Source organism: Cibotium barometz, chromosome 35 (assembly GCF_041138505.1).
Source record: "Cibotium barometz isolate CiBa-2024 chromosome 35, ASM4113850v1, whole genome shotgun sequence".
Lineage (NCBI taxonomy): Eukaryota > Viridiplantae > Streptophyta > Polypodiopsida > Cyatheales > Cibotiaceae > Cibotium > Cibotium barometz.
In genome coordinates this window covers 30,045,986-30,064,631 of record NC_141080.1, presented here as the reverse complement: position 1 = coordinate 30,064,631, position 18,646 = coordinate 30,045,986, and the positions used below count along the sequence as shown (strand labels likewise).

Genomic DNA, 18,646 nt, shown 5'->3' with positions numbered 1-18,646 from the left:
AATTACAATACCGCTTGTCCCACCAGAAGGAAGAGGCTCTTAGGGGGAGATTAAGTGGTGAGGCTCTTATAGGGGAGATTAAGAAGAACCCAATGGTGAGGAGAGCTTGTCCTCACTTTTTAGCATATATATATAAATATTTACTATTGGTCCCCCCGAAAAAAAAAAACCCAATGGTGAGGAGAGCTCCCTATGTGTTGAATGTATGATAAAACATTTAATTTATGGGGTTTAGATCTCAGGGGCAATTGAGCCCGGCCATGATCCGCCCACCATCTGTACATCTGTCGTGGTGTGAATGATCCTTCCCTCACGCCTCCTCGAGAGACAAGATGCATATTAATCTGCATACCTTCACCCTCACCTTCTTCCCTTCCCCTCAACCCTAATTTCATCTGTGCTTAACCTTAATGTTCTCTATTCAACCCTCGTCTTTTCCCTCTGTTACCCTAATCCATCTCTGCCTTGATACTTTTTGCGTTTTGAACACATGCCGTCCGATCTACGCAGAAACCTTCTCTCTCCGTGGAGAAGCAATCAGAGCTTTATGCTGGGGGAGGAGTAGATCGGTGTCATCGCGAGGGGTGCAAAGATATGATTTTTGATTTGTAGAGATCGGAAGAAGAAAGCAGAGCAGAGGAAGAGGAAGAAAGAAAGGAAAAGCAAAAAGAGGGGAAGGAAAAAGCAGGAAGGAGGAGCACAGCAAGTGGCCATGGCGATGCCGTGAGGGATGTTTAAGGTTCGTTTTCCTTCGCTCTGCTATTATCTGATGAGCTTTCCTGTGCATCTGAACCTGTTGTGCCTGTGTGGAGATTTTATGTTTTACTTTTCCTTTTGAGTGCTTATAAGATCAAATGATTTCTACCGCTGCTTCTGACATGGACGAAGTTATTGATATTTCTAGCTAAGGCTGGATACAGATATATACCTGCCCTTATCATGGGGGATGGGCCTTGGATGGCTCGTCTAATCTTCACAGGCTGTCACTATGGCCTTCCTCCGTCCTTCCCTTCCTCCCTTCCTTTCTGTCGTTCTCTCACTCCGACATGGGCGGGCATCCTCATGCCTAATTAGCTGGGTACTTGTGGCATAATCTGATAATATTGTTTCCTCGCATTCCAAATTTCCTGTGCATGCTCGTCTCCTTGCCCATGATGTTGGTATGAGTATTGAGTATGTGCACGCACAGGTGCATGGGCATGTCTATGTTTTACAGTCTGGCATCCATAAGAGCTATCATTTCTCATTATGGCATTGAGTTCTAGGGTTGTATGAGCATATGAGAGAATACAGAGGCGTTATGCATGCGCATGTGTTTGAGTATGATTGTGCAATATGGCAGGCTCATGTGCGTCTATGCATGTACATGTGTTTTAAGTATGAATGTGTAAATATGGCACATGTGTTTCGGGTATGAATGTGCAATATGGCATTCTTAAGAGCTGTTGATCCTTTCATAGTATAAGGACAGTCTTTTTGTGCTGAATGAGGGCGACGTCCCATTGGCATAGGAGTCTAGGCAGGGGGGGCCTAGAAGGAGTGAAGGTTTATAAACTGAAGTTGTGTTGTGCCTTGGCCCATTTTATTTTTTCTCCTTCTCTTCAGCATTTTACCGAAGCTATCTGGTAATGTAGCTGAATGAGGCAATGCAGGATCTGTGACCTTACAATTGGTTTGTTTCCCCTGTATGGAAAATGCCATTTCTCGTTTCCCATCAGGAAGCCTGTTTTGGGCTGTGAACACGAGGGAAATGCCATCTCTCGGGAATGGTTTTGGGCTGTGCACATGTATTTTTTACATGGAGGGGCCCGGTTTTCTGTGTTTCCTGTAACTATACAATTGGCTGCAGGATAGTTGTGTCCAAATTTTGAAGGGCAATAGAAGAAAGGTTGGCTGGCATAAAGGGTCGTTTATCTATCTGGATCTTCTTGTAACATAATGGCTATGAATTGTTCTCTTTTTCTGTTTATTCTCCAATCTCTCTCTCAAAGCCCTCCACAGGTCCAAATAATGGCCTGGAATTGTCCTTACCCCCCCCCCCCCCCCTCAAACAAAAACGCTGTCTCAGCCCTGCCATGCCAGCATCTTGCTGTGCTGAACTGCCTTATCTGCTAATCTCTTCGGTTTCTCTTCCTCATATGAACCTGTTCCTTCATGATGGCGACTAATCCAACACCGGCTTCTTCACGAATTCTATCGCTGCACCATCATCAAGATCTGTCTGCCTGCACCTGTCTAGGCTGGGGTGCTGGCCGGCTCTCTTCTCTGTGAAAGCTGGTCACCAAACTGCTTGCAAGGCGTCTCTCACGCAGGTGGCTAGGACTTCATGTTCTTGATGCTCACGGTCTCACTTATTTGCTCACACACTCCCATGATTACAGAAGGCTCTCAATGTGGTTACATCCCCATGAAAGCTCAGATATGCAGAAAACGCATACGCAGAGGCTATTGAGAAGACACGCTTTAAAGGCCCTTTGGCCATTTCATTAATAAATTGTTTGATTTCATCATTAAGCAGCCTCTGCTGCACTCCTAGACCTTTGTCTCTCTCTCCTATGCTCCCTGCAGACGACTCTGTGCTTCAGGCCTCTGTCTCTCCCAAGAAGGCGACACTCCTCCAAGAAAATGACTTTCCCCAGCTGTTATGCCCATTGGGCTCTCCCTATTTTTTATACATTAATAGTCCAATTACCAAAGGCCCTTTACCCTCAGCCCTTCACTTTGTCCAGCTTGATAGCGGCATCCAAAGAGCTTGCCACGCGACCATGCATCACGGGGCCACGTGGCCTTGTCCACGAGCTGATGTGGCAGCATGTTACACCCCCCCTCGAAACAAGAGCCCACCTTGTAGGGTTCATACTTGGAGGATAGACATGTCCTGAAACCGGCCTCTGGTAGAAACCAAAGTGCGGTAGACTAGCAGTCACCCTTCCACTTGTAGTCCAGATATAAAAACAAATTTGGTTGGAGCTAGAGTGCCCCAAATCTGAAATAAAACCGACACCTGTTGGCCCCAAAGCTTGGCGCCCCTTGCAGTATTTCTTTATTCAATTTCAAAAATATGTAAGGCTGAGTACAACAAAACCAGCCAAGAGAATACACCTGTATGTGCAATCTGGCAGCCCACCATACCTCTTAGCACAGAGGATTCACACACACACATCTGTGTCTCAAAGCAACACTCTGTGCTTCCCTCTGATCAGCCAAGACCATTCAGCAGGACAGCCTTGAGCATACATCTGGCATATCTCATGCACATGATTCCACAACTCAGCACAAACATACATTCACTGTCCAATCTTTGTTTCCACCCTTTGCAGTCTGCCATTCCCCTCCTCACACAAGGGGCCAGATAGCACAACTCTGCAGCAGACATAAGCCAATGGAAAGAAAGACAGAAGAACAAATTCAGAGCTTACCAAGTCAGTGCGTGATTCTGCATCCGTGGAACAGTTCGTACCGGTCTGCACTTGACAACGACTGTCTGTACTCTTTCCCTTGCAACTACTTGACTATTACACCAACCAAGCTCTAGAATAGCTCTGCTTGCAACAGAAGATGCTGTACCGGTCCGTACAGGTCAGTAATTCAGCACTGTACTTGTCCGTACAGCCTCCACAGGTGCCTGTATTGTACTGGTCAGTACCCAACAACAGCCGCCTGCTGACTGTATTTGTCAATGCAGCCTGCACCTGTCCAGCGCCGCCTGCTCTTGCCCTGTCCATACGACTGTACCAGCAGTCCACGTGCCTGCTCCTGCTCCTGTCCATATGACTGTACTTGCAGTCCACGTGGCAGTTGTACCTGCATGCGCTGCCTGAAACTGCAACTGCAGTCGCCTGCAACAGCCAGCACAGAAATAACAGCCGCTGTCCTGCAGCAGCCGTACACAGTACCTGCTGTCCGTACAGAGCTGTACGGCCTGACTATACGGCGTGTTTTGCACAGAAAACTCCAACAAACACAGTAGCCAGCAGTCGACGTTGCTTCTCCTCTTCTCCATGCTTGAGCTTGCACGATTCCCCAAAAAGCTAGAGAGAGAGATGAGAGAGGCATGCAACTCCAAAAGTGGAGTGGCCTCTCTCCAAACTTATCCTAGGGCCCCAACTTTAATAAACATTAAAGTTCCCTAGGGGCCACTAAGGCCTAGGGGCAACCTATGAAGAAAACATTAAAATATTAATGTTCTTGTTTCCCCCTTCACACCTGGAGATGTCCACACATCATTATCTCTGTCCGGCCACCCCAAATGTGAATCATTTAATATTTTTGCTCAGCAACCACCATGCCCACATTTGTGCTGTTCCATTTTCACAGGGCCATGACATACCCCCCTCTTGAAAAATGGCAAGCGTCCTTGATTGCATTCTGGTGATACAGCAAAATATCCAAAGTGAAATATACAATATGGCAAGATCAGCGTCCCAATCTCTCTAAGCCATGCACATGTATCAACATTCACTACAAACCAATGGCGTAGTAGTAGTCCAAGTTGTATACCACTGTGAACCATACACAACCACAATATCCAATGTGACTAGTACACATCATAGAAGTCCCATAAACAGATGTACTGTCAGCCATCAGTACCTTCGGGTGAGATAAAAACTGCACCAAGCGACCTCTAGATGTCATCTGAGCCTGTCTGTATCAAGGGAGTGGAGGTGCTACCCCCCTCTTGAGCATCAGGTAATGCTCCAGACCCATGCTCTGTTGAACCTGAATGAGCCACAACAAGAGTTGGCTCTAACTCAAAGGCATCGAGATAAAGCTGCAAAACGTGAGGTGAATCTGTTAAGTCACCTTCCTCCATCCACTTCGCATCCATCGGTGAATAGTTCTTGAACTTCACAAGATAGCGACGGGAAACTTTACCTCGTACCTTTCTTTCCTTATGTGCCAGTATCTGCTCTGGAATAAGAACCTCATCAAGTTCCTCAACTTTCAGCTGAGCCTCATCTAATACATCCTCAGGTACATCCCCACGGAAAGGTCTAAGGAGACTCACGTGAAAAGCATTGTGAATCCTCCAGTGATCTGGTAGCTTCAAACGATAGGTTACCTCACTAATCTTTTCCAATACCTGAAAAGGCCTATAATAACGCATGCTCAACTTAGGGAATAAGCGCTCTTTACCCTTCATCTTCTTGAGTCTAGCCTTTTCAAAGCGCAAAAGAACCCAATCACCCAATGCAAACTCTAATGCACGTCTGTGACGGTCTGCGGCTTTCTTTTGCTTCTGCTGAGTTTTCTGGAGTGCCAACTTAACTCTCCGATAAGCTTCATCCATACTCTCCACATACTGATCAGTCTCAAAAATCTTATCCTTTGTGTGCAAAATAGGTGGTACCTTCTTCCCTCCTTTCACAATCTCAAAAGGCGCCTTGCCTGTCGAGGTATGAACAGTGTTGTTATATGCAAACTCCACCAAAGGAAGATACTTTTCCCATTGTTGCTTGTGCTCTGACACATAACATTTAAGAAGATCCAACACTGTAGAGTTAGCCTCTTCCGACTGACCATCTGTTTGTGGATGAAATGACGATGAAAACTTGAGAGTTGTACCCATGTTGTCAAACAACCCTCTCCAGAACAAACTTGTAATCCGTGGATCACGGTCACTAATGATAGACGTAGGCAAGCCATGATACTTGAAGATGTTCGCCATGAACAACTTCACCGTATGATCCACTTTGATCGTCTCACGCACGGGAATGAAATGAGTCTGCTTACTGAACCTGCATATGATAGTCCAAATGCCATCATTGCCCGTTTGTGTCCGTGGAAGATCAAATATAAATCCATGGCAATGCTCTCCCAAGGTCTATCTGGAATAGGTAAAGGCTGTAGTAACCCTGGTGTCTTTTGACGGTCAAACTTTACCGTTTGACATAAGATGCATTGACAAAGCATCTGCCACTACATTCTTTTTGCCTTCCACATGCACAATCTGGAAGTGAAACATAGACAAAAAGTTTGCCCAATGCATATGCTTCTCTGAAAGCTTAGTTTGCGTGAGGAAATAACGCAAAGTCCGATGATCTGTCTGCACAGTGAAATCAGTCCCAAGCAAGTAGTGTTTCCATGTAGAAAGAGCGTGAATTACAGCCAACATCTCTTTCTCATAAACCTGTAAATGCTTCTCGGCATCTTGCAATATTCTACTCTCATAGGCTATCACATGTCCCTCCTGCATGAGAACTGCCCCAATGCTACTTCCACATGCATCACACTGGACAACAAAAGCCTTTCAGAGGTCCGGTAACACCAATACTGGATCCGAAGTAAGCTTTTCTTTGAGCTTTTTGAAGGCTGTAATTTCCCGATCAGCCCATCTAAACGGAGTTGCCTTCTTTGTTAAGGCATGAATGGGCGAAGCAATTTCAGCAAAATACCGTATGTACCGCCTGTAATAGGAACACAATCCTAGAAAGCTGCGTACATCATGCACGGTCCTCAAATTTGGCCAATTAAGAATTGCTTCCACCTTCGCTGGATCCATATGAACTCTATGCTTAGACACGATATGCCCCAAGAAATGTATCTCTTGCAAAAAGAACTCACTCTTCTTGCCATTAATAACCAGCCTATGGTTCCTGAGTTGTTCTGCAAACACAATGGCCAAATGCCTTCTATGCTCTTTCTCAGTTTGTGAATGCACAATCATATCATCAAAGAATGTGCCCACAAACGCTCTATGAGGCCTGAAAATCCTGTCCATCATTCTGTTAAATGTGGCAGGTGCATTTGTCAAACCAAAGGGCATAACCAAAAACTCATACAACCCAAACGTGGTTCGAAATGCTGTCTTATGCACATCCTCGGGTCTAATACGTATCTGATGATACCCGCTTTTCAAGTCAATGCGACTAAAGACTGTGGAGCCCTGTAAGCGGTCCAAAATGTCATCGATCCTCGGTATGGGGAATCGATTCTTGATGGTATTCTTGTTCAGCGCCCTGTAGTCAATACACATGCACCAAGAACCATCCTTCTTTTGCACTAAGAGTACAGGTGAGCAAAAGGGTGATGAGCTAGGCTGTATCAACCCTTTATTCAAAAGCTCTTGTTCCTGACTCATAATTTCTTCCTGTTGAGCTGCACTAACACGGTACGGCGGTCTATTTGGTGGAGTACTACCAGGAATTAGATCAATGGCATGATCTTCTGGCCTCTCCGGAGGAAGCTCTACTGACTCGGAAAAACAATTTTGGAATCCACATAAGAAATCAGTCCTGTCCTTATCTAACATAGACAAATTAGACTTAGACTCATCATCTTTTGCATCCTTTACATAAATCAAGTACGCAGAAAGATGCTTTTTCATTATTGATGAAATTGCCGAAGCTGATACAATAGGAACAGATTTCCCTTTAAGTTTTACATCCAAAACATGTTCTTTCCCTCTGGGTCAGAGTGATCTTCCTATTGTATGTATCCACCACCGCATGTACTCTGTGGCACCATGGCATACCCAACAAAACATCACAGCCATCAAGTGGCATGATGAAAAACTCTTCGCTGTCCACATAACCCTGCAAATGAAGCCTGAGCTTTCCAATGATAGGAGTAACGGGTTCTGCATACCCTGGACAAGCCATGTTAGCCTCATATAACGGCCCCATCTCCTCTCCACGAATCCCCAATCGGCCAGCCAAATCCGATGAAATAAAGTTGGCTCTAGCACCTGTGTCAAAGAATATCAAGGCATTCTGATCTCTCACTTTGCCCCATGCCCTGCACAACTCTGTCTCTGCACCACCTGGCTGTTCTCCCACAAGATCAGGAACTAACCCTGCAGAAGGTTTTGGTTTCTTTGACTTGGGCTCTCCTTTATTGTCAGAGTCCTTTTGGGACTTTCTCTTGGGATAATTAAATGACATATGTCCCTCTTCAGCACAGTAAAAACATTTCCGAGCATCTCTCAAAGCTTGTCTCTCCTCAGAAGTTCTCTTGGGCATTGGCAACTTCTTATACCGCGTCTCTGAAGACCCTTTAGCATCACGTGAGGCATGCCGAGATTTTTCAGCTTTCTTGCTCTAGTTCTTACTTCCTTTAAACCCAGATGAATCTCCAGTGAGTAACGCATTAGCTGTCATAGCATTCTCAGGCAATTACGACTCAAGGTTATGATTGAAAGTCATGCTCCGTCGTATGCAGGTCATAGAGGTATTGATGCCACGGTAAAGGCAGTTGAGGCTTTCTTTTATTGGCCGACCTTGAGAAGAGATGTTGATGCTTTTGTTAGGCAATGCATCGTATGTCAGAAGGTGAAGTATGACCGTCAGAAGACATCAGGGTTACTTCAGTCTTTACCTATTCTAGATAGACCATGGGAGAGCATTGCCATGGATTTTATATTTGATCTTCCGAGGACACAAACGGGGAATGATGGCATTTGGACTATTATATGCAGGTTCAGTAAGCAGGCTCATTTCATTCCCGTGCGTAAGAAGATCAAAGTTGATCACATGGTGAAGTTGTTTATGGCGAACATCTTCAAGTATCATGGCATGCCTTCGTCTATCATTAGTGACCGTGATCCACGGATGACGAGTTTATTTTGGAGAGGGTTGATTGACAACATGGGTACAACTCTCAAGTTTTCATCATCGTTTCAACCACAGACAGATGGGCAGTCGGAAGAGGCTAATTCCACAATGTTAGATCTTCTCAAGTGTTATGTGTCAGAGCACAAGCAACAATGGGAAAAGTATCTTCCTTTGGTGGAGTTCGCTTATAACAACACCATCGATACCTCGACGGGCAAGGTGCCTTTTGAGATTGTGGAAGGAGAGAAGAAGGTACCATCCATTTTGCACACAAAGGATAAGATCTCTGAGGCTGACCAGTATGTGGAGAACATGGATGAAGCTTATAGGAGAGTTAAGTTGGCACTCCAAAAAACTCAGCAAAAGCAAAATGTCACGTGCATCCTGCACTTGGATGCCACGTAGACATATCTGTATAGAAGGTGCAGGACCTGGGATGGTGAACTGGTCCGATGTGAGCCCAGTCCGGGACGAGTCAGCCAGGGATCCATCTCAGTCGTCTGAGGTCAGGTGTGCACTGTCCTGCACATGAGTCCAAGGTCAGGTGTGCACTGTCCTGCACATGAAACAGTGCCAGTCCGTGCTGTAAGTCTCCCTATGGAATGATGTCAGTGATTTTGTGTATCCGGTATGGTACCGGATGCTAGATCACTGAGTAGGGCAGGTATGGGGCAGCCCATACAGGTTGCCCAGCCTCAAAAAATAGTGCCCAGCCCATCCAAAATCAGGCGCATGATGCCCAGCCATCTAGGGAATGATGCGTTGCATTTTATGCGATTTTTTCAGCATTTAATGCTGATTATCAGTCGTGGGACAAAACAGGGCTGGCCGATTGCTCATCTTGGAGTAGTATAAATAGAGGAGCCCACAATCCCATTGTTTTATCTCAGATTTCACCAAGAGCTCAAGCATACAAGGGCTAGACAAGCCAAGGAGTTGCTAAAGCAAAGGGGTGAAGGACTACAGGTCAAGGGCAGAGTTTTCTCAGCCAAGAAAGGTCAAGATTTCTGTATTTTCTTTTCAAATTCACATCATTCTAATAAAGCAAATACACCATCTGAGTCTACTTAGACTGTCACGTGCATCTCGCACTTGGATGCCACGTAGACATTTCTGTACAGAAGGTGCAGGACCTGGGATGGTGAACTGGTCCCATGTGAGCCCAGTCCGGGACGAGTCAGCGAGGGATCCATCTCAGTCGTCCGAGGTCAGGTGTGCATTGTCCTGCACATGAGTCCAAGGTCAGGTGTGCACTGTCGTGCACATGAAGCAGTGCCAGTCCGCGTTGTGAGTCTCCCTCTGGAATGATGTCAGATGTTCTGTGTATCTGGTTTGCAACTGGATGCCAGGCCTCTGTAGGCATGTAGGTTTGCATGTAGAGATGGGGCCAGCCCATAGGGCTACCCCAGTGAGAAGATCTTGCACTTGCACTTGCACTTGTAGTGTGGGCATGGGGGAGGTGTAGAACCACCCCCAAGGGGCCAGGAGGGCCCAAGCTTTGCCCACCAGCCAAGGCTTGGGCTGGAAGGGCTGTCGGCCAGCCCTAGGGCTGCTGGACAGGCAGCCGACAGGGTTAGAAACCCTACCCAGCCAGTCGGCCAGGTGTGGGGGGCAGTCCCACACCCATGCGCATGGTGCCCAGCAGCCTGGAATCTGTCCAGCAGGCAGGCGTAGGCTGAACAGCATTAATTAAAGTGTGAAAGCATTTTATTAAATAAAGACCAGTCGTGGAGCTTCCTGAAGCCAGCCGACTGGATGCAAGAGGGAGTATAAATACTCCAGCCCATAATCCATGAATCCATCTTATAATTCACCAAGTGCTCCAAGCAAACAAGGGCCAGGACAGCCAAGAACTTGCTAAAGCAAAGGGGTGAAGGACTGAAGGTCAAGGGCAGGTTTTCCAGCCAAGAAAAGGTCAAGTACTTTGTATTTGTTTTCAGATTTACATCATTCTAATAAAGCAAATACACCATCCGTGGTGGGGGCCCTACAGAGGGTAATTGGGACCCAATACTGTGTCCTCTCCATCTCCCCCTTCTCTCTCTATTTTTGTGCACATCGTCTTTCAGTTTGTGCGTTAATTCCGTGGCGAAAAGAGTGCTGATTTCTGAGTTTTGAAGTACCGATCCTTCTCCGAAGCTTCCGCATATTACATAGACCTTTCCGTGGGGATGTATCATATGAGGCTCAGCCACCAAAAGTTGAGGAACTTGATGAGGTTCTTATTCCAGAGCAGATACTGGCACATAAGGAAAGAAAGGTAGGAGGTAAAGTTTCCCGTCGCTATCTTGTGAAGTTCAAGAACTATTCACCGATGGATGCAAAGTGGATGGAGGAGGGTGACTGTCACCAATTGGCCGACCATTTGGTCCATTCCTAGCTTTTGCGTCTCGTTCACTTGAGGCCAGGCCGGTGTCTCATGTGAAGAGGCCAGTATTTTGCTGACATGGACGGGAGCCAGACTGGTGCCACCCGTGTGTCAGCAGGATGGTGTCGTATGGACGGGAGCCAGATTAGTGCCACCCGTGTATGACCTGGACTGTGTTCGATCCATGGGACTGTCACGCCATGGAAGAGCCAGTATTCGTGCCGTGTTTTACCTATGGGACTGTCACACCTAGGGAAACTCGTGCCTGGAACTGTGTCTTACCTATGGGACTGTCACTCCATAGGAAGATCAGGTTTTTATGTAATAAATGTCGTGCCAGTTTTGTGCCGACAGATATTTTGTACATGTTCCATGAACGGGAGATATGTCCATGTTACTATTTGCACATGCACACATGATTTGCATGCTTGAAACTGTTTTCGCATGACATGTATTTGTGTGTTTGCCTGCCTGACGTGTTACTTACTGAGCGGGGACGCCTGCCAGTGAGTCGTGAAGTCTGCTCTGTATTCTGACGAGTTTCAGTGCATGTGAACAGGTGGTAAGTATATAGTACATGTTGTTTTAATGTTTTAAATTCTAACCCTTTCATTTATAAGGTTAGGGGTTCACACTTATTTAAAAGTGGGCACCCCCTTTGGGCACCCACTTTGGGGCCAAGGTGGGGAGCCCCACTTTTAAGTGAGTGTGGGGGTGGGCATGGTCACCAACCCCCACTAGTCCCCCACATGCATGCGTAGAATTTACTAAGGCTAACTACACTTTAATTTTTATTAAAAAAGAAGGGCTTTCTTCAAGCGTAGAGAACCATCGCATCTATCTGGCGGGGGATCCATCAACCGGCGTTCATCACTTCGCTGCTGCTTCCCCCATACAGGCTGCGTACGGCTGCTTCTGTCCTCTTACAGGTGGGCTGCGCCTGTGTACAGCAGCCAGGCCACTTCTCTCTAGGTGGCTGTACGCCTGTTTCCAGCCAGCTTTGACTGCTGCAGGCGGCTTCTCTCTCAGGCAAAAGTACCCCAGCAGGCTGCGCTGCCCTCTACTCAGCGCTAGTGTTACCTGCAGGCTGCACACTACTCCCTCCTTCCTCTCCTACAGGCGGCTGCTCTTCTCCTTGCGCCTGTTTTTCTGCAGGTTGTGTTGCCTACACAAAGGCGGCTGCCCTAACCTCTGCGCCAGCTTAGCCAGCAGGCTGCCCACCTTCTACAGAATCTTCCTGACTATACAGGCTACGTGAGCTTTCCTGCTGCAGGCGGTTGCTTTACATCATACACAGCCGACTACTTTTATTTGGCTGCACTTCAGTACCTTCTGCTGGCGACTGGAATCCCTATTGCTAAGGGCTATGCTGGTTATCTAGTGGGCTGCCCATCACACAAACAAGCTGCTGTGCAGGTTGCATCCTCTACAGGCGCTGCTCCCTCTGTATACTGCGGGCGCCTCTTCAACTGTGTGCTACAGGCCGGTGGCTGCAAGCTACCCCTCTTGACGTGATGTGTCTCGGTGTATTTCTCAAGTAAGAGCGCACATGGGTATTGGACTTCCTTCTGTCATCCACTACAAGTAAGTGATTTTCAGATTTGAGTAAAGTATTATATGTTTAAATCTGGTAAAAGATTCGTCCCGCTCGGCCTACACCCGTTCGGTGCCGGGTTGTCCAAGCTATATGGGCGAACCTCGGTCCAAAGGTGCTGAGATCGGGAGAGCCAGGCGTTAGTACGAGAGCGCCTGTCTGTGCGTGGTCTCGGAACACCAGTGTGGTGCTCTCTGCGGAGTCCAGTGAAAGCACAGGACCGTAGCGATTGGACCACACTAGTGGTCAATCTGCTTCGAGCTTCTACATCGAATTTCGAGCTATTTGTTTAGTACTGTTTTCATATGTGCATGGACATGATCTGGTTCTCAGAACCCATGGAGCATTGTATTCTTTAAATACTCCCAATAAATATATCATATATTGAGGGGGGGGTCGGCCCGTTCCGGCCCCAGTGCTGGTGTCCATCTTTCCATTTCTGTTCATTTAAATTTCAAGTTGTTTTAAGTTGTCCATTTCATATTTGTGGTTTTAAAGTTGTGCTATTAAACGTGTAGGTGTCCAACTGAGTCTTTCCCACTTGACGGGATCGGTTTCAGTGACTTAGCAGATTCACCTCAGGTATTGCAGCTTTATCTCGATGCCTTTGAGTTGGAGCTGACTCGTGCTACGGCTCATTTAGGTTCAGCAGAGCATGGGTCTGGAGCATTGCCTGATGCTCAAGAGGGGGGTAGCATCTCCGCTCCCTTGCAGACATGCTCAGATGACATCTAGAGGTCGCTTGGTGCAGTTTTTGTCTCACCCGAAGGTACTGAGAGCTGACAGTACATCTGCTTATGGGACTTCTATGATATATGTGTACTAACGTTGTTACATATGCATGGCTTAGAGAGATTGGGACGCTGATCTTACCATATTGTACATTTCACTTTTAGCTGGATCACATGGCTGATATCTTACTGTATTGGGCAGCCTTTGTTATCAGTGTGGTTCCACTTTGGATGTCTTGCTGCATCACCAGATTGCAATCATCACCAGATTGCAATCGAGTACGCTTGCCATTTTTCAAGAGGGGGGTATGTCATGACCTTGTGAAATTGGTACAGCATAAGTGTGAGCATGGTGGTCGGTGAGCAAGATAAATATATTCAGGTTCATACTTGGGTGGCCGGACAAAAAGGAAACATGTGGACAACCCCAAGTGTGAAGGGGGACCAAGGGATTAAAGTTCATAAGGTTTATAACCTTGGGTGGCCCCTAGGAAGGTTTTAAAAACCTTGAGTGGCCCCTAGGATTGGGGGGGGGGGGGGGGGGGGGGGGGGGCTACTCCACTTTTGGAGTACATGCCTCTCTCTCTCTCTCTCTCTCTCTCTCTCTCTCTCTCTTGCTTTTGGGGAAAGGAGGGCAGTCGAGCAAGAGCTACATGCGTGGAGTTTTCTTTCTCTCTTGGGACTGCAGAATTAGGCTGAGGCGCTTTCATCCTTGAGGAGGTTGGCGGGCAGCGCTGATGACAGGCCTGGAAATACAGCTACAGGGGTCTGCGCATCTGGCTACACCCCTGTTTTTGGAAGAAGCTGTGGACAGGCTGCGCTTCCCTGGCTGGCTGCTGTACTACAGAAGATTCAGGCGACTGGTTTCATGGGGGAGAATTCACAGGCTGGCTGCTGTGCTGTGCTACATAACAGAGACACAGGCCTCTTTTTTTTTCTCTCTCTCTCTCTCTTTAGCTCTTGGAGAACTGGTTGGCTGCTGAGCTGCAGATCATACAGGCGCCTGTAGGTTCTTCTTATTCTCTCTCCTTTGCTTTTGGCAAGAAGCTGATTATCAGTTGGGAAGTGTGGACTGTTAGAAGGGAACACAAGGCTGGACAGCAGGTTCTCTCACAGACTCTCTCTCCCGGCTGCAAGACAAGAGGGTAGGACAGAACGGGGCTTTTCCTCGCGTTTTTTCTCTTGTGACAAAGACTGTAAGTTTCTCTCTCTCTTTGTGAGCAAGTGGGACTGCAGGTGGTGGCTTATGGAGTCTCTCTTTTCACTGGCTCATGACTATTCCAGAGGGGTTCTCTTTGGCCCTTTGTGAGAGGAAGGGTTTGGCAGTTCAGAGGGTGGAAACAAGACAAGTTTGTGGACTGTTTTCATGGTTGAGTTTGTGGCTATGTGCATGGTTTAGTCAGATGCATATTCAAGGCCTCATGGATGTACAGACTTAGCATATTAGAGGAGATAACAGTGTGGTGTTCTTGGGACACAAAGCTGTGTAACCTCTATGCTAAGAGGTCCTGAGGATTGGCAGATTGGACTTGCAGACATACGAGCCATGAATGGCCATGTTGTAATCATCTAAATCTTTTCCATTGAAATTGAATAAAGAAATACCGAAAGGGGCGCCAAGCTTTGTTGCCAACAGGTGTCGTTCTCTTTCTTGTGTTGGAGCACTCTAGCTCCTGTTTAATTGTTTATTAGCTGGACTACAACTGGATTGGGTGATTGCGTAGTCTACCGCACTTTGGTTTCTACAAGAGGCTGGTTTCACCTTCTGCCTTGCAAGACAATGTGGCCATAACTTGACATGCTCGGGGACATCATCTTCCTTGCAGTCCACGTGGGTGTGCACCCCAAGAGACACTTGGATGACATGTCCATAAGATGAACATGTGCCCGACCTTGGCATTCTGATACCAATTGTAACAAGGATGCTGACTCAGCACTGTCAAGTCAGCATCTTGCTGTGCTGAACTGCCGCATCAGCAAATCCCTCCAGTTCCTCTTGCCCATATGAACCTGTTCCAAGAGCATTAAAACCTTGATGCTCTTAAGCCTTTTTTAAATCACCCTGTAACTCCAAGATCTGCCGAGCGTTGAAATCTTGATGAGGCGACCCATCCAATGCCGGCTTCTTCATGAATTCCATTGCTGCACTATCATCAAGACCACTGACTGGTGCTGGCCGCTGCTTGCAAGGCGCCTCACACAGGCGGCAAGGATTTCATGCTCTTGAAACACGTGCACGCACATGCACACGCACACACACTTAATTGCAAAATGTTCAGCCTCAATTATTTGCTCACACACCCACGATTGCAGAAGACAATCTACTCAGAGAAACAACACCCTCCCCCCCCCCCCCCCTCCCCTCCTTCTCCTCCCACATGAAAGCTCAGATATGCAGAAAACGCATGCACATAGACTGTTGAGAACAGACATGCTTTGTAAAGCCTTCTAGCCATTTCATTAATAAAGTGTTTGATTACATCATTGAGCAACTCCCAGACCATGAGGTTATAAATTGCACATTCTTATAAGGTGAATTTGGGCATGTTCCTGGATTCATCTAGGTATATATACATGTTAGCACAAAATGCATGCATGAAGTTTGAACTTCGAACCATTATAATTTATACTAGGGTGGAAAAACCGGAATCCAGGTATCATCCTTTTTCATGAGTCATGACATGAAACATTCACCAAGCTCACATAACAGAAAGCCAAAGTTTAAACTTCAAATACTTCCCTTCCGTGCAGTATAGATGAATATGTAAAACATGGAAGCCTGAGGTTTTACTGGAACTGCAGTCAGTCCAATGAAAAATATGTAGATCTACATTTCCAGCGAAACACATTTTTTGGCAACTATGCTTAGAAAGGCTTTTTTGATACAAGCTGACTGTGTGTGTGTGATGTTTACCGTGATTTTGATGTTTTGATTAATAAATGTTAGCATCATGCTGACACTCTGCTTCTGTTCTTTTCAGGTCTCTGCATATGAGTTGTAAGACCTACACATCACCTTCGGGATAAGGCATATGGTTCAAGCTGCTTGGTGTGGCTTGTGACAAGAAGTTGGTGATTAATTAACTTAAATTTAGCCAACCAGAACCATGGAGTTAAATGATAGTGCTGAGATGAACGAACCCCCCCTTTTGGCAATTGGTAGGCAAGGCTATGGTTTGAGCTCGGTGCAGAACGAACGTCAGGCAAGCAGCAGCAATTGGCCTCTAGGGGACTGCAACGGCAGTAATGTGAGCTCAAAGAATGAGTTTTGTTATTTAGAAAACGATGCTTGGAGGACCTTTTCAGAGGATTTACCACAAGCAAGAGCAGTGCCAGGCTTTCATAGAGCAAAGCGTCAGCATCGCTGGGGTGCTACTTCTCACATTCCTAACAATTTAGATGAGCAAGGACCTGGGCCTAGCAGTACACACCTTGGTTGTGAAACAGATTTTGGGCAGGGCTTACAGACAGAGCTGTTTGGATACCGTGAGACAACAAGTTCAGGAACCACAGGTTTTGATTTTTTTCAAACTGGCCCGGATGTAGCAGGTAGCAGCTCATCTCTCTCGCTGCCCAGTTTGATGCCTGGAAATGGATGGAGACAGGCGACTACAGCTGGAACAGGAAGCTGGAGCTCATATACTGGCTCAGGGACAGATCTAAGCCCGCCCATTGGCGGCTTTACAGATGGTGATTGGAAAATCACCAGGGACTTGATGCCGACTTCAGTGGGACAATCTGCAGAAAACATAAATGGGAAAAGTTCAGATCACCTCGACACTGGTGCTGTCGGTGGTGTTGGTGATGGAGGGTGTTCTGATACATCTGTCTTTCCCAACTCCTTGTCACCACTGGAAGGTGAGGGAGGGAAGCTCTTTTTTCAGTCGTGCGACTTTTCTGGCAGCTCAACTGATTACTCTGGAGACAGCAGGCCAGATCATGCGCATGGGGATATACGGGGTGCCTACAAAAGGAAGAGATCAACTGTTGATTTTGCAGATGCCCCAGCTTTTGATCACCATTTTGCTGCTAGAAGAGAAAGTGTTGCAGCTAGGACAGGAGGAACTGGAACAAACAGAACAGATCCCAATGGGTTTGCCAATTCCAATGCCACAAGTAACCCTTCTATGATTCAAATATGGGATGATTCTCGCAACCATTGTACTGGCTATGTGGGCAGCAATGATAATGATTACTACCAATCTGTGAGAGGTAGTAGTGAGAAAGCCCCCACTTTGATTGGAATCGGAGAAGATTCTTCGCGAAATCTTCAGAACCAGCCATTCAGCATGCCGCAGGAACCAAGCCACTCACAGTTGCATTCACTATTCGCAAGAAATTCGAGGAGGACTGCACATTCACACTCTTCGACAAGGAGGGAAACCGCTGTTTTTGGTGGAAACACTGCAAGTAGCACCGGTGCTTTGCCGGACATCAATTATAGGCCTGCAATGTTTGGTGAGAGAAGCTCTGCAGCTCCAGTTTTGGTCAACTGGGGTGTGAATAGTGGTTCAAGAAGAGGCAATAGTGCCTTCTCTGGGTCTGGGTCTGGGTCTGGGGAGAGGGGGGGCTCCGATGTAGTATTTGAAGGAAGCCGCAGAAGAAGTATGCTGGGAAGGGGCCCTGATTTGGCGGCGACAGCAGCAGCAATCGAGAATAGGTTTTCAAGTCAGACTAGCACCAGCGGAGGTGTGGCTGGTCCAACAGGGAGAGAGATGAACCCACCAGACTTAAGTGCTCGCACCAGTCAGGCTGCAAATTCTTTTCTCAATTCGGGCACTCTTTCGTCTTACTTTTCAGCATCGGGATCGAATAGTCACAGGGTCATCAGAAACCCTGCTCCACCTGCTCCAACATCAACAGCAAATAATCATCAACTTCCACTTGGGCCTCCTTTAGAAGTTTCTTTACCATCTGCAGGACAGCATGCAGGTCGGTATGCTTCACCTTCACCTTCCCGTGGGCGACGTGAAGCTCTTCTTGCAGGCCCTGTTCAGAGTGTGCTTGGTTTACCATTTAGAGGTCTACACATGTTACGAGCTGATGGAGAGTATCGCCGCCAGTTTCTTTCTGAGGTTCATGTTTATCTTAGCTACTTGATTTTTGTGAGATGATGTCAAACTTTATTCAACTCTATTTAAGCATTGATTTCCTGTCATTGTCCTAAGCACCATCATGCCTTTGGTTTAGGGTCCTTACAGACTTAACCTTAGCCCATGAAAAGAGGAGATCTCACCTGCCTGTCCCCCATGGCCAGGGGATCTCCCTCAGCCGACCTTACCTGTTTTTGATGGGTGGCGATCTGTCTGTAAAAAGCATTTGTCTCTAGGTGATTGTAATCACCTAGATGGCCGGGGGATCTCCCTCATCCGACCTTACCTGTTTTTGATGGGTGGGGATC

General features: G+C 46.9%; 1 protein-coding gene across 1 annotated transcript in view; it reads left to right on the top strand.

Moving 5' to 3' along the window:
* The first annotated feature begins 211 nt into the window (after positions 1-211).
* LOC147618313 (uncharacterized) overlaps positions 212-18,646 on the top strand; it is a 49,266-nt gene continuing 30,831 nt past the window's right edge. The window contains exons 1-2 of the mRNA XM_086774777.1: positions 212-739; positions 16,227-18,320. Of these exons, the coding sequence (XP_086630903.1) occupies positions 16,353-18,320 (1,968 nt within the window). The 5' untranslated portion in view covers positions 212-739; positions 16,227-16,352. The remainder of the gene's footprint in view (positions 740-16,226; positions 18,321-18,646) is intronic.